This window comes from Myxocyprinus asiaticus, chromosome 36 (assembly GCF_019703515.2).
Source record: "Myxocyprinus asiaticus isolate MX2 ecotype Aquarium Trade chromosome 36, UBuf_Myxa_2, whole genome shotgun sequence".
NCBI lineage: Eukaryota > Metazoa > Chordata > Actinopteri > Cypriniformes > Catostomidae > Myxocyprinus > Myxocyprinus asiaticus.
The window spans coordinates 1,396,695-1,420,000 of record NC_059379.1 but is presented as its reverse complement, the minus strand read 5'-3'; the positions used below and the strand labels follow the sequence as shown (position 1 = coordinate 1,420,000).

Sequence of the window (23,306 nt, the reverse complement as noted above, 5' to 3'; positions counted from 1 at the left end):
TCAACTGCCCACAAAGACAAAAAGAGACATGTGAAGTGGACAAACACAGTTAGTTTTGTTGTTACGTGACATTTAAGGGCCACAATAATAAAATTGCAAGTGGCAATTATGAGGGTCCAAGCACATGTGAAGCTAAGATGACCAAAAAAGCCAAATTTGATCCTGTTGATGCTGTGGACACAGTTGTTTTTGTGTTGTATTTCAAATGCTTTGATCACAGTTGCACAATCAGGATTTTAAGTTATAGCATCCCCCAGTACTGAAAATGTATGTAATTTGTCATGTGACTTCAGAATGTTCTGTTTCTCCATGTGTACTGAGTTTAGCTTTGTTTAGATATTGCTCTGACAGGATACAGGCCAATTAGTCAAAAACACACTGTATATAGGGCATCACTTAAAAACATATTTGCTAACAACTTATCGAATAAAAATTCTCTGAACAACTTTTTTGTCAGGAGGATCCCTAGTTGATATATATATATATAAAAAAAAATTGTGTGTGAATCGGACAAACAGCCTATGACGAATTTGACAAAAATTCAAAATAAATAAATAAACCTAAATGGTTGAAAAGTTTTCGTGCGGAAATGGAAATTTAGGGGCACTGAAGGATTCAGCGGAAATACACATTTTCATAGGGTTCTGGAGTTATTAGCAAAAACGTGAATTAGCTTAATATAGCGCCACCTTGTGGCCGTTTCGCATAAAATTTGGTATACAGCCTAATTTTGGTAACTTGTAAGTGGACGCCAAAGTTAATAATGATCGGCCGTTCACAAAAGTTATTAACTGCTGAAATGTTCTTTACGTCAATTCGATATTTTAAGGATATGTTAGCATTTGCTATGAACGATTTGACATTTATAAATTCTTTTGATAACTTTTTGTTATGAGTGTTTGAAGATGATATATAACACATTTCATGCTAATCGGACAAACGGCCTAGGACGAATTTGAAAAAAGTAAAACACATTTTTTTTAAAACCTAAATCGTCAAAGTTTTCATGCGGAAATGGGAATTTAGGGGTACTGAAGGATTCTGAGGAAATACACATTTTCATAGGGTTCCGGAGTTATTAGCAAAAATGTGAATTAGCTTAATATAGCGCCACCTTGTGGACGATTTGCATAAAATTTGGTATACAGCCTAATTTTTGCGACTTGTAAGTGGACGCCAAAGTTAATAATGATCGGCCGTTCACAACACAAGCTATTAGCTACTGAAATTCGAATTTTTCCGATTTGTCAGGTCCGTTATTTTAAGGATATGTCAGCACTTGATATGAACGATTTGACATGTCAAAATTCTTTTGATAACTTTTTGTCATGAGTGTCTGTCGATTATGCATACCAAATTTCGTGGAAATCAGACATGCGGCCTAGAAGGTTTTTCCAAAAGTGACGGAAATTTCTTTATAGACGGAAATTAAATTGGAGATATACACTTTGTTTGACTAGACTCAAGGAATCAAAGAGAATTTTAATATAAGCCCTTACGGCCCCAGAGTTATGGTGAAAATGTAAAAGTCCTTACTATAGCAACACCTAGAGTCGGATGTTTGCATGACCCCGTGGGTTTGAGTTTGGGATGCCTATGAATTACTGTTTCTGACACCCAGACACTTTAATAGCAGAAGAAGAATTAGAAGAAGAATAAGACAATCTTGCTTGGACCCCTAAATATAATTGTGCAACAGTGTTGTTTTGAGACAAGCGGTACAGAAAACACTGAAGAAATTAGTAAAAATGTGTTGAAGACTTTGTATTTACAGTAGAATTTCTATCTGTCCAAAAGAACAAACTACTAATTATTTCACAGATATAACTCAGAAAACAATGCAGAATATACTGATTCGCTCATGAATATCTAGTTTATTGGCTATTAAGTGTCTCAAACAATATTCTGGATATCTTTTAAAGGTCTGACGCCACTAACCTCACAAACGCTGACAAACCCATTGATTAATTGATTAGACTGGATCAACCTCGTAGCTTGTAAACACTACTTTGTTTCTAACTGGGCTGATAAAAACATGCACACTGATGTAACCCAAAGGTCGCATAAAGCCAGCCAATCAAATAAGAGGTTGCCAGTTGTGTGTGCAACACACATTAGATGGCCAGTAAACAGATGCATGCGGTTTGTGGGTGTGTCATCTGAAACTGCAACTATCTACAGAGTCTTTGTGTATGCGAGTGTGTTTACCGGGTCTGTTGCAGCCAGTTGACAGCGCTGAATGAGGCTGCTGAATGTGGTCTTCAGTATCACGTGTTCTGCAGGAATTTCCTTCTGCTCAACGCGTTCTGTGGAAAGCTGCCGTAAAGACTACAACGCACACACAGGTGAAATCAAATACTGTTCATAATTATCACAGAAAAACTGCCTTTTCTCTAATCACATGGACATCTGATTTCTGGTCATTATTAATAACGGCAGCTATTTCCAGTCAAGTCAAGTAACAGCTCATATGTGATAAAATATGACAACAACGGCCTCATAAATTGTGTTTAACTCAATTCACACACATTAAAGTGGCATTTTTCAGGCCGGTCCAGCTAATGCGCATTCTGGAGTAAACAGACAGCTGATCAGAGTGTAAGGCGGGACTACAGCTGGCATATTTGGCATCATGATTTCTCCATTTAATGTGTCTCTCACCTGTATGCCGGGCTCTTGAGGAGCTCCTGGTGGCACCTGAAATCTGTCCTGAGGAATAGAAGCTTCTACAGGAAAACCCATCACTGGAGCTGTGATCGGAGCAGGTGGTGTGTAGTTCTCTTGCAGCTGTACAACACACACACACACACACACACACACACACACACACATTATTAGTATACAGTCCATAAACAGTCCTTTTACGCACATTTAATATCAATCAGTCACACAATTTCCTGTTACACACATTATTATGTTGGCTTGCCACGGCCAACATACTGCTTGTACAAACTTTGTTTGAAATTTCCTTCTAGAGCTTCAAGCTATATCCACCAAACTTGGCAGAGACCTTCAGACTGTTCGGACTAAGTGTGCTATATTTTCTCTTGGTCATCAGACGAATGGTTTTCCTGTGGCAGACAATCAAATATCCAAAACAGGTCCAAAATAAAATCCATGTACTACACGGCTCTCTGGAATCGGTCAACGGCGCCATCTAGCGGTCTGATATTTCTGAGTAACAACCGCATATCCGGGATTAAGACGCATCATATCGCTCATCCGGGTATTGATGGTCATCTTTCCTACTTCATTCGGCGATCTCTACAAGTAAGCTAATAAAATAATTTCATCTCAAATCAATATTTCATTGTCATTTATTTGATAGGTGGCCGTGAAATCACAAAATAAGACTCCTCCGCTCCATGTCGGGGTCCTGATCACCCTGTCGGGGTTTATTTTGCGATAACAGCCAGCAGACTGTACATTACCCCTAACATATCTGTCCATCTGTAGGCCAGTATAATCTAGATTATAGACTGCACAGGTTTGTTCTGTTCTAATTATCAACAACATTATTCTGTTCTTTATTCATTATTACCTTTTTCATGCGTGGTCCTGCACGAACAGCTGGAGGGTTGTTCCACCCGTCCTGAGCAACTGAGAGACAGAATATAAACATGGTATACATATACCAATGTGTTAAGTGCAATAAAACCGCTTGCTAACCATTTCTGTGTAAAGTTATATCCAATTCTAAACCTTTGTTGCCATGATGATGTAATGGCGTAAACACTAAAAACCTTAAACAACCGTAAAAACAACAATTTAAGCATCTTTACAGTTAAATTAATCCACAAGTTTTGACAGGAGAATTAATGTAAGTGCTTTTATAAAATTAGAAGCGTCACATTTCTGCCTTTAAACCCTCCAAAAATTGCCCCCATTGACTTCCATTGTAAGTGTCTCACTGGAACACACATTTGTGCTTTTTTTAACGGAGGGACGAGTCGAAACACATATTTGTGGTGATCAACATTATGCCACAAATGCTGTCGATTGCGCTCAACTTGAATTGAACCTGGAATATTCCTTTAATGCATGCATCAGAAATGTCTTCTCTTTTTCTAGTAAATCTATAGATTTTGTGTCAAATTAATCTAAACAATGAGGCATTTCTCTTACAATGTAAAAATCACACAGCAAGCGTCAAAGATTACCAGTTATTTTCAGTCCATAACTTAAATTTGGGTCTTTTCCTCACAAAGAGTTATCTTATGACTTCAGAAGACTTGGAATACAGCACACAAGTTTTAAATGATACTTGTATGGTGCGTATTGTTTTGGAAGAAGTCATATTAAACTTTCATTTGTGTGTGAACTATCCCTTTAAGACTTTTTTATCTTCCAGGAAATGAGCAGGTCTTCCTGTCCATCTATGACATGGCTTTGCTCTGCCGTTTAGTTTTGGGGTTCCTGCATATGTTGGCTGTACCTGTGGGTGGAGGAGGGACACCAGCACTCGTGAAGCTCTTGGCCGCTGGAGCGCCCGGCCCCCCCTGAGGATACCCGTACGCCCCGTTGGGAGGAGGTGCAGGGCCCTTTGTGTGTGGAACTCCTGGAAACATGGGCACCGGCCCCCCTGGCAGGGTGGTGGGCGATATGAACCCTGGGGCAGGTGGAGTGGGCATCATGGGACCAGGTGGAGAGGAAGGGGCACCAAAGGGGCCTGACAGGCTGGAGGGGGGCATCGAGGGGCCTAACATGAAACCAATGGGGGCCCCTAGAGGCCCAGACTGAGGAGGGAATGGCTGGAAACCTGACAACCATATAAAACACAGCGCAAGTTCAAAACATTACAAATATTAGTAGCCCGATGTTTCAATGGCTGATTTAGCCTTTGCGTCACTGATTTGTATCTTGACTGGTACCTGGCACTGTGGAGGGGTTCTGTGGGTACGCTTGTCTCAGTCCACCATGGGGAGGGGCACCGGCTCCAGGTTTAGGACCCTGCTGCGGAGTGAAGAGGCGGGGCATCTGCTGTCCTGACTGGGGCATTTGAGGAGGCACTGTGGACGGGTACTGAAGACACATGACAACAAATACATGCAAATTGTATTTTACTGCCATAAAGCCATAAAACATTTTCTTTGGAATAATGTGCACTGATGAACCGTGCACATCAACATGACAAGGAACATGTGTTAAAGACGTAAACAAAGTCAATTTACATTCATATTGACTTTAAATACAGCATAATGAGGTCACAGGAGGTGGCTTTGTGTGATATTTTGTAGGAAATAGTTCAAAAACGTTCATAGAAGAATTCTGCTTTTTTACCCCAATACTTCAGCTCAATCGACAGCATTTGTGGCAAAATATTGATTGCCACAAAAACATGTGACTCAAGTTAAAAAAAGCAAACATCCTCGGTTACAGTAATGTAATCAGACAGCTGGACTGCTCAAAGCGAGACGTCCCTGTACAAACAGCAGTCACACTGTACGCCAGCCTCATATTTCACAATATACTGTCTGGAACAGATGCCCATTTTTCACAAGGCCATCAGAAAGCAAATAATCTATGATAATTATAGACAGACTGTCTGATTTTGAATCACTTTGGCACACAAACCCTGACCGTTGATGACACGTCATGGACAGTGATGAGACATTTGAACCCCAGAGATGATTTGAGTCCAGACATCATTACAACACCACTGGCCATGGTAGAAAACATTCTGGGTGCTAGAAAGCCCTCAAGTCACCCTGAGAAGCAAATGAGTATGTGGAGGTGAAGTCTCACCTGTGTGTGTGTTGCAGGTGTTGGAGGAGTGTGTGTGTTTGCAGTGGCTGCAGGTTTGGCGCCCCCTGCTGGTGCTAAAGGTCCCTGCAGTATTTCACCCTTTGCACGAGACAATCTGTCTCTCAACATCTGAACAGCAGCCTAAAATAAACCAAGACATTATTTTTATTATAATATATTTGACTTTTACATAACGTTTCAAAAAGGTTTATAGACAACAATGAACAATGTTATAATCTTACAGCAAATCTTACATAATATTGTAAAATCTTAGATATTAATTGAATCTTTTATATTGTGTATGATGATGTGTTTAACTTATTTTAATGATTAATTAAACAATGGATTGTAGATTTATAACTACAGTTACAGAACATTAGAAAACTGATGTTCCCAGAACGTTCTGAGAGCCAAAATTCGTTACCCGGGTATAAAGATTCTGCTGGAGGATTTTCTGTGTGTGTGTGTACGAGTATGTGTGTGTACCTGGTCGGAGTCATCAGGCAGGTAGTTGAGTGCAGAACTCAAGCTGCCCTGTGATGCCAGTATACTGGAGTACTGGATGAGTTTCTCCGTTAGCGCTGAACTCTGACACCTCACCATTACGCAAGAAACCTCTCCATTACGCAAACGCTCGATCGACTTCTGCAAGATCATCACCTTCTCCACCAGATCCTACGGACACACACGAACACAGATGACAGGATATGACATCACTCATGATGTCCCATTTACAGACACATGCATTCACAGAAGAGCCCAAAGCCAACACATTCAGAAAACAATGAAGACACTAATGTGTGTGTTTGTTTGTGACCTCCAGTGCGAGAGGAGAGGAGCAGTCTCTCTGTGACATCCAGCAGTCCACCAGACGCTCAATGTTTCCAGAGCAGATGAAACACAAACAGGCCTGCAGACAGCGTTTCTCTGTACCTACAGCCTCCAGACGAGAGCCCAGAGTATCTACAAAAACACACAAACATACACACACACACACACACACACACACACACACGTGTCAATCACTCCGGACTAGGACTGTTAACAGGGTTAGGGAACTTAGATTTTTTTTTTATATAAACTAGAGGTTGACTGATATACAGGTTGTAGTGATGTATCGGCACCATCAACAGGGATGAGAAAAGAAATTAGATTTTTTAAATATAAAATAGAGGTAAACCAATACAATCAGTTTTACGGATATACCGGCACCGTCAACAGGGCTGAGAAAATAAATTAGATTTTTTAATATGAACTACAGGTCAACCAATATATCAGCACTGTTAACAGGGCTGAGAAACTAAATTAAATATTTTTTACTGATATGTCGGCACTGTCAACAAGGCTAGAAACTAAATTAGATTTTTTATATAAATTAGAGATCGACCAATTTTTCAGTTTTATGATATATCGGCACTTTCAACAGGGCTGAGAGACTAAATTCAATTTTTTTTATATAAAACAGAGGTAGACAGATATATCGACACAGTCAACAGGGCTGAGAAACTAAATTCAATTTTTAAAAAAATATAAAATAGAGGTAGACCGATATATTGGCACTGTCAACACAGCTGAGAAACTAAATTCAAATTTTTTTTTAATATAAAATAGAAGGTAGACCGATATATCGACACAGTCAACAGGGCTGAGAAACAAAAAACATTTTTTAAATATAAAATAGAGGTAGACCGATATATCGGCACCATCAACAGGGCTGAGAAACTAAATTCAATTAAAAAATATATATAAAATAGAGGTAGACCGATATATCGGCACCGTCAACAGGGCTGAGAAACTAAACTAAATATTTTTTAATATAAAATAGAGGTAGACCGATATATCGACACAGTCAACAGGGTTGAGAAACTAAACTAAATATTTTTTAATATAAAATAGAGGTAGACCGATATATCGACACAGTCAACAGGGCTGAGAAACTAAACTAAATATTTTTTAATATAAAATAGAGGTAGACCGATATATCGACACAGTCAACAGGGCTGAGAAACTAAACTAAATATTTTTTAATATAGAGGTAGACCGATATATCGACACAGTCAACAGGGCTGAGAAACTAAACTAAATATTTTTTAATATAAAATAGAGGTAGACCGATATATCGGCACCGTCAACATGGCTGTGAAACTAAATTAGATTTGTTATATAAAATAGAGGTCAACCAATATATCAGTTTTACAAATATATCAACACAGTCAACAGGGCTGAGAAACTAAATTCAAAATGTTTTTTTATATAAAATAGAGGCAGACCGATATATCGGCACAGTCAACAGGGCTGAGAAACTAAATTAGATTTAACTTATATAAAATAGAGGTCGACCGATATCAGTTTTACAGATATATTGGCACCGTTAACAGGGTTGAGAAACTAAATGCGATATTTTTATAAAAACTAGAGGTCGACTGATATCAGTTTTACCGATATATCGGCACGATAGTTGCTTTTTGGAACTATCAGTTAAATGCAAAATCAATGCCAATAATTTCCCTATTTTGCTTCACCAGATTTTGTCCAGAAGAGGGTACAATGAATAAATACAAACCAAACAGCACTGCATTACATTGTATATTGCAAAATACATACCTTGTTGTTAACAAAAGTGCAATCCATTTTAAAATGAAGAGCACAACATGATAAAATCAAATAATTTAGCCAGTTAATATTCTCAAATCTTAAGTAAACAAGCAAAATGACAAAAGAAATGCTTCAGTAGACAGTTGTGTTAACTTACTGTAGTGTTGCACGGTAATACAGCAGTGTTCAAGCTTCAGCTACAGTGGTATGTACGGTAGTGATATTCCTAGATAGTAGTGGCATTCGGTTGAACTCGGTTGTGAAGCGGTATTTGCGACTCGGACTCTACCCCACCACCAAAATGGCATGTATTTGAGCCCAGTGCTGCAATATGGGCTGCTCAAAACAGGACACTAGATGAAGCGCAACATAATGAAATGGAATGCGAGGATCTCGATACATCTACAATTCTAATTTAGAGTTTTTGTATTTGAATGAGCATGTTAATTTTACATTAGACAAATATTAAATTTTTTATTTGACAGCCTTAATCCAGGCCACACTTTCCAGAGCGAGCAGGAGTACAGTTATAGAGGGAGTCATACGGAGCTCTGGTAACTCGTTAGGGGGCATCTTACCACAGAGAGGAGCAAACTCTTCTGGGTTAGCGTAGGTCAGCAGGGCAGCAAGCGCTTCCTTCCAGTTATCGAGCTCACAATTCTGGACAATATCACACCAGTTCTGCATCACCACTGAAGAGATCAGCTGAGGAGGAAACAAACTCATTTCAAATTAATTTTCCTCCAAAAAAGAAAAAAAAAAAAAAAATGGGTCAAATGTTAGCTTGAAAAAAACCTTGTCTGAAAGTTTTAAAAATGATAAGTTTGAAGGTTATAAAGACATGTAGACAGACAGATGACAAACATAAGGACAGATAAATAAACAGACAGACAGAGACAGACAGGCAGAGAGATGACAGACAGACAGAGAGACATACAGATAGATAGACAGAGACAGACAGACTGATAGAACAACTTCAAGCAGATCAAAATGCCTTTTAAGGGTTTGTTTACATTTGAATTTTTGACAAATGTAGTTTAAACAACGTCCTTCCAGCAAGTCAGTCCACTGTCGGCCATCTTTGGAATGCTCTCGGGAGGTTATTTCCAGTCATGAAAGTGCAGCTCCTATCTACTTGAATGGGGGAACACCGAAATCTCAAAAACTGTCATTGCTAGCATATTTTAACATGTAGCTAGGCATTGCTTGCATGTTGCTAACTGTTAATAGCATGTTTTAGCTTGTAGCTAGGCACTGCTAGAATATTTAGCATGTAGCTAGGCATTGCTACCATGTTGTTATGCATTGATGGCATGTTTTAACATGTAGATAGACGTTGCTAGCATGTTTTAGCATGTAGCAAAGTCTTTCTAGTAAGTCAGTCCACTGTCAGCCATCTTTGGAATGCTCTCAGGAGGTTATTTCCAGTCATGCCAGTGTAGCTCCATTCAAGTAGATAGGAGGAACACCGAAATCTCAAAAACTGTCATTGCTAGCATGTTTTAACATGTAGCTAGGCATTGCTAGCATGTTGCTAACTGTTAATAGCATGTTTTAGCTTGTAGCTAGGCGTTGCTAGAATATTTAGCATGTAGCTAGGCATTGCCACCATGTTGTTATGCATTAGTAGATAGACATTGCTAGCATGTTTTAGCATGTAGCAAAGTATTTCTAGTAAGTCAGTCCACTGTCGGCCATCTTTGGAATGCTTTTGGGTGGTTATTTCCAGTCATGCCAGTGCAGCTCATATCTACTTGAATGGGGGAACACCGAAATCTCAAAAACTGTCATTGCTAGCATATTTTAACATGTAGCTAGGTATTGCTTGCATGTTGCTAACTGTTAATAGCATGTTTTAGCTTGTAGCTAGGCACTGCTAGAATATTTAGCATGTAGCTAGGCATTGCCACCATGTTGTTATGCATTAGTAGATAGACATTGCTAGCATGTTTTAGCATGTAGCAAAGTCTTTCTAGTAAGTCAGTCCACTGTCGGCCATCTTTGGAATGCTTTTGGGTGGTTATTTCCAGTCATGCCAGTGCAGCTCCTATCTACTTGAATGGGGGAACACCGAAATCTCAAAAACTGTCATTGCTAGCATGTTTTAACATGTAGCTAGGCATTGCTTGCATGTTGCTAACTGTTAATAGCATGTTTTAGCTTGTAGCTAGGCACTGCTAGAATATTTAGCATGTAGCTAGGCATTGCTACCATGTTGTTATGCATTGATGGCATGTTTTAGTATGTAGATAGACATTGCTAGCATGTTTTAGCATGTAGCAAAGTCTTTCTAGTAAGTCAATCCACTGTTGGTCCTCTTTGGAATGCTCTAGGGAGGTTATTTCCAGTCATGACAGTGCAGCTCCTATCTACTTGAATGGGGAAAGGCCGACATCTCAAAAACGGTTGGTCAAGATTACGATCAAAGAACATATTTCAAATCAGCAATAAAATCTGATAACATTGGAATCATAAATTGTGCTTCTTTACCTCATATTACACTAAAACATGCAATTTTCCCAGCTTGTATAGCTAATGTGCATGCATGTTCTCGAGATGACTGACAGGTGATGTCTGTATCTAAAAGGTGATTGGCTCTTTTAACTGTGAGGCGAGACTTCCTTTCTACATCTGTTGACCGTTGGGCGCTCCAATTTCTCCCATTCGTTTTAGTAGAAGTGGCCCGTCTCTGCTAAATAGTCTCTGGTTTAAATTAAATTTACGAGCATTCCGTTGGCCTGTTTGAACGTTCCATTAACATAAGTCTTTGGGATTTTTCCCATTTTTGATCATCCGCTGTGCGAAAACTTCAAGTCCGATCAGTTACATAAGACAGAGCACACTATTCCAGAACAGTCTGAAGGACTGTGCCGAGTTTGGTGGATGTAGCTTCAAAGCTCTAGGAGTTTGGGTTAGACATTTGTATATAGTTTTATGGATAATAAATAAATAAATAAATAACTAAAGACAATTTGTTGAATAATAGTATATTGGCTTCGTCATGCCAACATATAGAGTCTGTTCCAAAACTTAGTGAGCTACCTCGCTGCCTCCTGCCTAAATAGGCAGCTGTCTTCTATGGCAGCATCCTCACTGAAATGATACCTCACAAGAGAGCGATTTTGAACGCTCTACATAGGCAGCTCCGCGGATCATTCAAATAGCGCTTCTCAATTCAGTGCACGCGAAACTCGACTCGCAACTGATTTCAATACAGGTGACATGAGAGAAATGACGCAATCCCCTAATGAGCACAAATACGCACGGCACACTCATTTGGGTTAAAATTTTTGGTTTTGTGTCATATTAAACTGTTATTTATCGATACTTTTCAGTAGTGATGGCCGCTTTCGAAAAACTGCTTCATAAAGCTTCGAAATCTTTACGAATCATTTGATTCGAACCAATGCTTTGGAGCGCGTATCAAACTGGCCAAGTCACGTGATTTCAGCAAACAAGGCTACGTTACGTCATACTGTTTCGAAACAGTTTCGAAATGTTTCACGGTTACGCTAGGGGGTGTTGATCCCACAGTGAAACCGTGAATCAGTGTTAAATGCAGGCTGTAACTGATCTCGAGTCAGTTCAGCAATAACTTGGGTGTACAAAATCAGACCAATATCAAGAAGAGTTGCTGATTTGAATTCAGTCATTTTAATTTACCTGTTGATCACCGTGTGTTTGTGAGAAATAAATTTAAGACTTAGTGATTTTGTGACATTTAAAGAGATTTGTTTGTTTCACAAAAGGTGAATCTGGAATTTCAACTATTGTAGATGATTCACGAGCTTTTATTTTTATTTAGTACACCCAATTTTCAAATGCTAGAATTGCTGCGTATAGTAGTGGATAACGCAGTCGGTATATCATTTACACTTGATGTGCGAGTTCGAGTCTCATGCTGGCAGAGTGAAACTTATTACAATAACATTCCCTTTTCAAATGCTTATCGTACAATCTGTCAAAGCATAAATATTTTGGGGGGCCCCGAGTATTGACGCTGACTACCACCCCTGGAGTCACGAGTTCGAATCCAGGGTGTGCTGAGTGACTCCAGCCAGGTCTGCTAAGCAACCAAATTGGCTCGGTTGCTAAGGAGGGTAGAGTCACATGGGGTAACCTCTTCGTGGTCGCTATAATGTGGTTCTCGCTCTCAATGGGGCGTGTGGTGAGTGGGGCGTGGATGCCGCGGAGAATAGCATGAAGCCTCCACATGCGCTACGTCTCCGCGGTAACGCGCTCAACAAGCCACGTGATAAAATGCACGGATTGACAGATTGAGATCGCCTACCCGGGGAAGGACACGTATGATGCTACCTTAGAATTTGGCAAAAACGAGATATCTTAAGAGGCAGCATAATTAAGATACCTACCTTTTGGAACAGCCTTCGAGTTGGGAGCGTGCCTATGATGTCTTAAAATCAGGGTTTGTACAGATGCTTCAAAGTTAAATTCAAGGACTTTTTAAGCACATTTTTATTTGTTTTCAAGGACTATGCTCGAGATGTCATTAAAAAAAATGCTTTGTTCATTTTAAATAAAAATATGGGTTACAACAGCACATTTTGAGGGTTCAGTGGGGTACAACACCAAATATTTTTGTGTGAAAATATTAGTTAAAAAGTGAATTAATAACTTTTTAACATGCTGGGACAAATCACTATATGAATATTTAAGCAGCCTCTGAACTTTGACCTTAAAAAATATTTCACAAATTTTGTATTTAAAAAAAATAAAAAAATAAAAATGTAAAACATAAAAAAAAAGAAAAGAAAAAGGTTTTATCATTGATAACACCAATGCCATGAAATCAGGGGACAACCATTCTTTTTAAATTATTTAAATTATTAATAATAATTTTATGTGCTTTTTTGCACACTTGTTCAGCCTTGCACTAATGCTTGTATTAAAAATAAATACATAAATAACTTTAAATGTCATAAAAGTGGTGTACCAGATGAAGGGGACTTTTTTCAGGCAATTGATCATTTCAAATATATTTTCAAAAAAATTTGCAAAACAGAGTCAAGCCATTTCATATCATTAAAGGTTAGGTTATAGAATAATACCTTTAAATGTTTTCTATTTGAAAGCTTTTTCATGACTAAAAAAGTCAAGGGACATGTTTGTCAACATATTTTGATATTGACCCAAATGTTGTCAGAAATAACCTATTTCGTGAGACACAAAGCTGTCTTTACAGCAGGGGGCGCTAGACGACTCACAAAACTGAATCCTCCATTGATTTGCATTCAGATCTCACATCTCAAAGTTTTACATCTCATAATTTTTTTCACTTTGGAGAGTAATTTAATTAAAACTGATAATTGCAAGAATTCATACTTGTTAAATCCGCCACAGCAGTATCTATAAAATACTTATTTTTTTTAAATCCTCCAGTAACACTTGATTGTGATTGGCCCATTCTGAACAGCGCTGCCAAAAGTAACAGGTGCCACGTGACATCGCCGTCTATGCACTGCCTGCTTCAGCAGCAGTCTAGTGGTCTGTCGTCGTGTTTTTCCAAAAATAAAATAAATACATTTCATTTATTAAATTATGTAAGCAACATATTTTATCTTTTTTCTATCATTCATGAACTTTAAGCACAGCTTGGTAAAAATGGCAATTTTCTTATTAATTTTTTTCTCCCAATTTGGAATGCCCAATTCCCAATGTGCTTTTAAGTCCTCGTGGTGGCGTAGTGATTCACCTCAATCCGGATGGCGGAGGACGAATCCCAGTTGCCTCCGTGTCTGAGACCGCCAACCCGCGCATCTTATCACGTGGCTTGTTGAGTGCGTTGCCACGGAGACATAGCGCGTGTGGAGGCTTCACGCCATCCACCGCGGCAACCACGCACAACTCACCACGCGCCCCACCGAGAACAAACCACATTATAGCGACCACAAGGAGGTTACCCCATGTGACTCTACCCTCCCTAGCAACCGGGTCAAATTTGGTTGCTTAGGAGACCTGGCTGGAGTCACTCAGCACACCCTGGGATTCGAACTAGCGAGCTACCGAACTCCAGGGGTGGTAGCCAGCGTGTTTTACCACTGAGCTACCCAGGCCCCAAAAATGGCTATTTTCAAGGATTTTCCAGGACTTAAATTTGAAAAAGCCAAATTCAAGTACTTCAAGCACCTTGTACGAACCCTTTAAAATGCTGCTTCAGGAGGACGCTCACTAGGTTTTGGAACAGACCCATAGTTTCATAGTGTTTGTTTTCACACATACAGTCAAATTGAAGCTAAACGTACATATTTTAAAACAAAGTGGTTACCATGGAGACACTGTTGGTTTGACGGTTGAGGTATCGTTGCTGGGTCTTCTTCAGTAGCTCCTCCCCCCCGCTGATTGACAGGAGGATGGCCTCAGCGAAACGGCCATCATTCAAACAAAGATCAACAGCACCCTCGAAATTACCCACTAAAAGCGCCTGACTAATCAAACCTTCCGTATCTAAAACAAGATGTGAGGAAAATAAGGTTTGTATTAACATACAGTACAAACTAGAAAAACTATTTAAAACTTTGCCATTAAAATTAAGTGACTACCTCTACTAACTGGAATCATTCAAAATGCTCACCTGATGATACAGGGATCTGGAATGGCTCTTCCTTTATCTTTGGTAGTTGGCTAAAGAAATCAGCAGGAGAGCCTTGACTGGCCGTATTATCTGCAGCTCCGCCTGATTCATCTGCCCTCTGATTGGATGAGAGAGTGAATGATGTCACAGTCAGTGAAATCTTACTCTAGATCAGCATTAGTTTTGACATATTTGCCAGTACAAATATCTAATCATACAACATAAGACTTGTCCAGAGAATAATCTTTCTTATCCCACTATTTTTTTCTTTTTTCGCATAAATCTTATTTTAAGCGTGCCGTCGAAACTGACCTCATCAGAAAGTGTCTGCATCTTCTCAGCGAGATCACTCACATCTAAACCGTTGGGCTGCAGGTTCCTCCCCAAACACACCGAGATCTGTGGAAAAATGTAACCACCATAATTTCTATAAACACTCTAATATACATTAAAAACACTCCCCAAGAAGCCACTGCTCCAAAACCATCATAAAAAAGCCAGACTACAGTTTGCAAGTGCACATGGGGACAAAGATCTTACTTTTTGGAGAAATTTCCTTTGGTCTGATGAAAGAAAAATCGAACCGTTTGGCCATAATGACCATCATTATGTTTGGAGGAAAAAGGGTGAGGCTTGCAAGCCGAAGAACACCATCCCAACCGTGAAGCATGGGGGTGGTGGCATCATGTTGTGAGGGTGCTTTGCTGCAGGAGGGACTGGTGCACTTCACAAAATAAATGGCATCATGAGGAAGGAAAACTAAGCCAGGAAGTTAAATCTCGTCGCAAATGGGTCTTCCAAATGGACAATGACCCCAAGCATACCTCCAAAGTTGTGGAAAAATGGCTTAAGGACAAAGTCAAGGTGTTGGAGTGGCCATCACAAAGCCATGACCTCAATCCGATAGAAAATTATTATTGCACATATTTATTCCTCAATGGGGCAGTTTTAACTGTTCATGAGATGGATAGCCTGAGGGAAAAAACTGTTCCTGTGCCTGACGGTTCTGGTGCTCAGAGCTCTGAAGCGTCGGCCAGAAGGCAACAGTTCAAAAAGGTAGTGGGCAGGGTGAGTGGGGTCCAGAGTGATTTTTCCAGCCCTTTTCCTCACTCTGGAAGTGTATAGTTCTTGAAGGGAGGGCAGGGGGCAACCAATAATCCTCTCAGCAGTCCAAACTGTCCTTTGTAGTCTTCTGATGTCTGATTTCGTAGCTGAACCAAACCAGACAGTTATAGAAGTGCAGAGGACAGACTCAATGACTGCTGAGTAGAACTGTATCAGCAGCGCCTGTGGCAGGTTGAACTTCCTCAACTGGCAAAGGAAGTACAACCTCTGTTGGGCCTTTTTCACAATGGAGTCAATGTGGGTCTCCCACTTCAGGTCCTGTGAGATGGTAGTTCCAGGAACCTGAATGACTCCACTGCTGCCACAGTGCTGTTTAGAATGGTGAGGGGGGGTCAGTGTTGGGGTGTTCCGCCTAAAGTCCACAATCATCTCCACCGTTTTGAGCATGTTCACCTCCAGGTTGTTTTGACTGCACCAGACAGCCAGCTGTTTAACCTCCCTTCTGTATGCAGACTCATCGTCATCTCGGATGAGACCGATGACAGTGGTGTCATCTGCAAACTTCAGGAGCTTGACAGAGGGGTCCTTGGCGATGCAGTCATTGGTGTAGAGGGAGAAGAGTAGTGGGGTGAGCACACATCCCTGGGGGCACCAGTGCTGATTGTACAGGTGCTAGAAGTGAGTTTCCCCTGTCTCACAAGCTGCTGCCTGTCCATCAGAAAGCTGGTAATCCACTGACAGATAGACATGAGAGAGTTGGTGTAATTTATTCTGGAGTATAGCTGGGATGATGGTGTTGAAAGCCGAACTGAAGTCCACAAAAAGGATCCTTGCATATGTCCCTGGTCTGTCCAGATGTTGCAGGATATGATGCAATCCCATGTTGACTGCATCATCCACAGACCTGTTTGCTCGATAAACAAATTGAAGGGGATCTAGAAAGCGTCCAGTGATGTCCTTCAGGTGGGCCAACACCAGTCTCTCAAATGACTTCATGATCACAGACGTCAGAGCGACGGGTCTGTAGTCATTAAGTCCTGTGAGTTTGGGTTTCTTTGGGACAGGGATGATTGTGGAGCGTTTGAAGCAGCAGGGAACTTCACAGTGATCTGTAGAAGATCTGTGTAAAGATGGGGGGCCAGCTGGTCAGCAAAGGATTTTAGACAAGTGGGTGAAACACCGTCCGGGCCCTGTGCTTTCGTTGCCTTTCGTTTCCACAAGACTCGGCAATTTTAATGAGTTATGTCAAATTAATCTAGACTAATATCAGCCGGATAACAATTACTTTTCATTAAAGTGCTTAACTCCAAACAGAATTTATAATCATTACTTGTCCAGTTGGACAAGCACACGTGCACACACATCTATGCCCATTTTGTACATTTCATTTTCTTTCCATAGTTTCTTTTTTTCCCCTGTTCTTGACAGGTTTTGTGAGATTCACACTATTATTTGAGCTCATTGGATGAAAACAGCACTGTTGTTTACTGTATACCTTCCTTTCCAGCTCGTCTTTACTGAAGCCCAACAGCCGTAAAAACTTCACACGTGCTTCATCTTCAAAATTCACCTGTAAAAAACATGACCAACTCAATCACAGAGACATTTTCAACAGATCAATAAACAGCACCAGAGCTTCCTGCAAATTTGGTACATGCAACAAAGTGACTTTAATATTATATGGCGTAAACTTTTACCTTAAGGAACCTCCATATGTCCTGCTCAGCGTCAGAGGAGGCGCTGATGATTTTACTCTGACAGTAGCTGGTGAAAGATCCGGACTGCAGAGTGGCCTGCAGCTCTGTTGAGCGCTGAAGGAACTCCGTCTCTGTGGTCACCTGACTCACGTGTACCTGTCGAGGGAGGGACTGGGATGGCGGCTGCTGGGGGGGCAGTTTAGGATTCTCAAACATCACCAGTTTCCCACCGAACTGGACGAGAAAGAATCAGTGTATAGATTTGCACATAAAGCTCAAGTATATAACTGAAATGCTGGATATATAAGGGACGTTTGGGATACTGAGTTACTCACAGCGAAACTGGCTCCAACAGGCCTCCGTACCCACTTGGGCGGCTTCTTCAGGGGTGGTATAATGGTGGTCTCTACTGTGGGCTGAGGCACCTGCAGTGGGGGAAGAGCCTGACCCGTTCCAAATGGGTCATTAGTGTCAAATGAAGCCGAGATCTAGAGACAGAGAGATCAATAAGCAAAACCCAAAATCTGACAACAACTTTGCAATTAGAAAGACTGCCTACATCACATGCAACAGGACAATAATTATGCTAATATCAAGCAATAATATCAATAAATAGCAAATAGCAATTATGATTTTTGTCGTAATCGTGCAGCCCTAATAACAGTTCAGCTCATTAATGCAATACCGCAAAATCTCACTAATTACTGTAATGTATTTGGACGTTTAATTTTTGAGTTTGTAATGCACATTAGATTCTCATTACAGCGTTTTTACAATTACAATGATTTTTATTTAAACTAACAAATTAATGATGCGCAAGGACTTTGCAATGTAAATAATGTGTTATGTTGTCTTGATTCTATCCATCCTTCTCTCACTCACTCACACACACACACACACATACACACACTCTTTCTTGCTCTAAAAATGCTAGCAATGCCTAACAACATACTAGCAATGCCTAGCTACATGCTAAAGCATACTAGCTATGCCAAGCTACATGCAAAGATTATTTAGCAGAGACGGGCTACTTCTATTAAAATGAATGGGAGAAATTGGAATGCCCAACAAAAAGCTCTAGCGCCCAACGGTTAACAGATGTAGAAAGGAAGTCTCGCCTTGCAGGTAAAAGAGCCAATCACCTTTTAGATACAGACATCGCCTGTCAATCAACTCGCTAATGTCCACGTGCCATTCAAGTGGGAAAGTTGCATGTTTTAGTGTAATATCAGGTCAAAAAGCACAATTTATGATTCCAGTATTACCAGATTTTATTGCTGATTTGAAATATGTCCTTTGATCATAATCTTGACCAACCGTTTTTGAGATGTCGGCCTTTCCCCATTCAAGTAGATAGGAGCTGCACTGTCATGACTGGAAATAGCCTCCCGAGAGTGTTCCAAAGATGACCAATAGTGGACTGACTTACTAGAAAGACTTTGCTACAAGCTAAAACATGCTAGCAACGTTTATCTACATGCTAAAACATGCCATCAATGCATAACAACATGCTAGTAACACCTAGCAACATGCTAGCAATGCCTAGCTACATGTTAAATATTCTAACAATGCCTAGCTACAAGCTAAAACATGCTATTAACAGTTAGCAACATGCTAGCAATGTCTAGCTACATACCAAAACATGCTAACATTGCACGGTAAAATCACAACACCGATTAACAACATGCTAGCAATGCCAAGCTACGTACATGCTAGCAAAGCCTAGTAACATGCTAGCAATGCCTAGCTACATGTTAAATATTCTAGCAATGCCTAGCTACAAGCTAAAACATGCTATTAACAGTTAGCAACATGCTAGCAATGCCTAGCTACATATCAAAACATGCTAACATTGCATGGTAAAATCACAACACCGATTAACAACATGCTAGCAATGCCAAGCTACGTACATGCTAGCAAAGCCTAGCAACATGATAGCAATGCCTAGCTACATGTTAAAACATGCTAACAATGCCTAGCTACATGCCAAAACATGCTAACATTGCATGGTAAAATCACAACACCGATTAACAACATGCTAGCAATGCAAAGCTACGTACATGTTAGCAAAGCCTAGCAACATGCTAGCAATGCCTAGCTACATGTTAAATATTCTAGCAATGCCTAGCTACAAGCTAATACATGCTATTAACAGTTAGCAACATGGTAGCAATGCCTAGCTACATGCCAAAACATGCTAACATTGCATGGTAAAATCACAACACCAATAAACAACATGCTAACAATGCCAAGCTACGTACATGCTAGCAAAGCCTAGTAACATGCTAGCAATGCCTAGCTACATGCCAAAACATGCTAACATTGCATGGTAAAATCACAACACCGATTAACAACATGCTAGCAAAGCCTTGCAACATGATAGCAATGCTTAGCTACATAATGAAACATGCTAATAATTCCTGGCAACATACAAGCAATGCCGAACTACATTCTAAAACTTGCTAGCAATGCCTGGCAACATGATTGCAATGCCTAGTTAACTGCTAAATCTTGCTAGCAATATGACAGCAACGCCTAGCTACATGCAAAAACATCTATTTGACGGTTTATCTAGCTGGCTGGTTGTTTGTATTACAGTAATGTCTGTATAAACTTTAAACTTTTAAAACTAGTTTAAACTTTCAGACATGGCTTAGTAAAGCCAACATCAAAGTTAGTGTTTCTACAACTGCAATTCTACGATTACTGGATTCAGATTTTTAAAAATGTATTTGATTCAGACCAACTCAACGAATCATTTAAATACATTTGTAACAAGAAATTTTAAAAAAGCTGTCACTAAAGAAATTTCCACGGCTTTTCCATGATTTTTAAAGATTTTATCAATTTGCGTGACATTTCCAGGCCTATAAATCACAATTTTAAAATTCCCTGATATTTTTCAGGTTTTCCATGACTGCAAGAACGCCAATGAGAATGATATTTTGTTGCATTACAGTAATGCAATTTGGATGAAAATGTGTTTAATTGTCATGAAAATTATGCCACAAAATAATGCAAAACAATTGTTGCTGGTCTAAAAATAGGCTTCACTTTTTTGGGGTAAAAAATTACCCAGACATGTTCTTGACAGCTTTCGTGAGATTTCGTGCAACCAACATTCTTAGAGAGAACATGACAACGCTGTGATAAACTCACCTGATCCACCGTGCTGTGCCGACGCTGTTGAAGACGTCCCCCCATAACAGAGTACACACTGATCCGTCCATCAAATGATGCAGCTGACAGGAGGGCGGGGTTACGTGGACACCACTGCACATCATAACACCACTGATTGGCTGTTGGCAGCTCGTAAATCACCTACAACGAGAGGCAGGAGGGGGAGACTGTGACAATGCATGGCCTTTTCTCCAACTAATTTCCATGACTTTCATGATTCCAAAATCCATTAATAGAGATTACTCTCATAACATTTTAGCCAATTCAATATTTTGGAGCTGAGCATAATGAGAAAAATGTACATATTTACAAGAGAAAAGATAAGTCAATTAAATTTTGTAACATTTAAAAAATGTGATGCCGTACAGTAGACCTGTTTGAAGGTTCTTGTTTTGTTTGTTCATACTGTCTCAGCGAAAATTTACTTTTGCAATATGTAATTTCAGATCAATCGGATCGACTGACTTCGCCAGTGTTTGGGTTCCAGCACAGGATCCGGTTGTCTTTGCCGCTGCTCAGCAGAAGCTCTGGATCGGCCTGACTCCACGAGATGGACAGAATTCCTCTGGAAGATTAAAGAAAATGTGTGTGTGTGTAAAGAGCATCAAAACTGATCTCTAAACGACTGCTTCCTTAACATAATGTGTTATGGGCTTTTGTAAATCTCTACCTGGTGTGATTCTCCAGGACTTTGAGCGGTGAGGTGGCAAACCGAAGGTCCCATATCTGTATCACAGGAAGTCTGTCGTCCTCTGATGCCAAAACCAGCTGAGTGGCCACATCTGGATGCCACAACATCCCAGAACAGTGCATCTGAAAAATTCATACAACATTAAAAATGTTATCTGTTTTCTATACCAAAGTTGATGGATAGACAGACAGACACTGGCCACAAAATTTTCAGGATGTTGTTACCCGGTTGCTATGGTCACTGATTTTGATGATGGGCTCGTTCTTTCTTTGGTCCCAGACGACGGCTTTCCCGCTGGGGTTTGCAGATGCCAGTATGTGTGGCACCTGACTGTTCCACGCCACCACGCTCACATCCTCTGCGGGCTGCAACATGCACAAACACACAGCTTCAGACACAGGATTGCTTGTCCACAATGCTTTAGTAATGAAGCTGGAATTCATTGCTGACAAAATATAAACAAAATAAAAACACCAAAATCCAAATCTCCACATTTTGCAGATGTCTTAGAGCTATTTTATTGTAATTTGCGGATAACAAATCTGCATTGTTTTCTTATGTTACTGGTTCAGATTTAATTCTTAAAGACTAAACCATCTATGTTTGAGCAATATCACACTCACAACTGTGCTGTTATACTGAATATCAGCTCAACTGCGATTAGGCCATTGGCACGAGCCCACAGGTAATCACAGCTATACAACAGCACAGCTGTGAGTGGGATAATGCTTTTACACAACAGTTCTAAATACAAAAAGCTCATATGGCCAGCTATTTTATTAGGGGCCAAGCCCTGAAGGTGAGTAGGCACCTATCGAATCTGGTTTTTTTTTTGTTTTGTTTGTTTTTTCTGGCAGGGAGTCTGTGGCAGCCCATAGAACCGTATGCAGGAAAATGGTGAAAAATGGCACACTGATAGAGGACACCCTCAAATGTACCTGACCCAAATTTGGGGTCTCTAATTCAAACCCTCTAGTGCCACCAACTGTTCAAATTTGCACACACGTTTCGACCTATAACTTTTGAATCGTAAAGTCTAGAAAAAAAATTTAATATTCCCCTGATTCATTTGCTAATGCCGAGTCGAATGCATACCATGGTTTTAATTTCAGCCTGACAAGATTTTTCTCCATTTTGAATTTTCAGAAAAAACTACTTTTTCTAATTACTCCCATCATCTAGAGACAACCTTTACAAAAAGTTAGACCAAACCCTTTCCACATATAACAAAGAATTCGACAGTGGGCATGCCAAAATGTACGCGAGGCTGCGTCTTCGCAACGCTTTAGCATATTGACACGAAACTTGGTATTTGTAATCACAAGCATGACCTGATGGTACCTGCCCAGTTTCGGCTAAGTGTCACCTAACGGTCAAGAAATATGAAAAAAAAATTTGCCTATAACTTCTTAACAGTTTGGCCTAAAATTATGAGACTGGTCTCTTTGGATTCCTTAAAGCCCAGGCATACTTCAATTTGCACATTCCATCTCGAGCACAGTTGTGTGCGCACAGCTTTGAAAGTATACCTCACGTGGATGAGTGCGAATGGACGGGTTCGACACATGCGCAGTACAATTGCTTTTTTATACGCCACATAACGTTAGAGGGCAGCACTGAGTCGTGTCATTTCCAGGACATCTGCTCTGAAGGATAAAGAAGAAGAAAAAATTAAGATCCGCCTTTAGAGGAAGCAAGAACAACAACAAAATGACGGAGAAGGATATGTTCTTCGACTACT

The 23,306-nt window shown here is 40.1% G+C and overlaps 1 protein-coding gene and 1 long non-coding RNA gene across 3 annotated transcripts in view; one reads left to right on the top strand and one right to left on the bottom strand.

Annotated features, from left to right (window-relative positions):
* Positions 1-23,306, bottom strand: part of LOC127426646 (protein transport protein Sec31A-like) — a 38,292-nt gene that overhangs the window by 3,313 nt on the left and 11,673 nt on the right. For both annotated transcript variants that reach the window (XM_051673583.1, XM_051673584.1), the window contains exons 6-24: positions 21,790-21,930; positions 21,545-21,687; positions 21,340-21,439; positions 20,854-21,015; positions 18,030-18,182; positions 17,695-17,928; positions 17,493-17,567; positions 15,245-15,331; positions 14,933-15,050; positions 14,627-14,805; positions 8,919-9,045; positions 6,563-6,708; positions 6,232-6,420; positions 5,746-5,886; positions 4,872-5,022; positions 4,436-4,759; positions 3,542-3,600; positions 2,662-2,787; positions 2,209-2,328 (exon numbers count right to left, since the gene is read on the bottom strand). In XM_051673583.1, the coding sequence (XP_051529543.1) occupies positions 2,209-2,328; positions 2,662-2,787; positions 3,542-3,600; positions 4,436-4,759; positions 4,872-5,022; positions 5,746-5,886; positions 6,232-6,420; positions 6,563-6,708; positions 8,919-9,045; positions 14,627-14,805; positions 14,933-15,050; positions 15,245-15,331; positions 17,493-17,567; positions 17,695-17,928; positions 18,030-18,182; positions 20,854-21,015; positions 21,340-21,439; positions 21,545-21,687; positions 21,790-21,930 (2,775 nt within the window). The remainder of the gene's footprint in view (positions 1-2,208; positions 2,329-2,661; positions 2,788-3,541; positions 3,601-4,435; positions 4,760-4,871; positions 5,023-5,745; positions 5,887-6,231; positions 6,421-6,562; positions 6,709-8,918; positions 9,046-14,626; positions 14,806-14,932; positions 15,051-15,244; positions 15,332-17,492; positions 17,568-17,694; positions 17,929-18,029; positions 18,183-20,853; positions 21,016-21,339; positions 21,440-21,544; positions 21,688-21,789; positions 21,931-23,306) is intronic.
* On the top strand, positions 2,670-21,701 carry LOC127426698 (uncharacterized). The gene is made up of 5 exons (XR_007894839.1): positions 2,670-2,768; positions 3,059-3,270; positions 6,569-6,704; positions 21,321-21,458; positions 21,562-21,701. It is a non-coding gene; the product is annotated as an uncharacterized LOC127426698 (long non-coding RNA).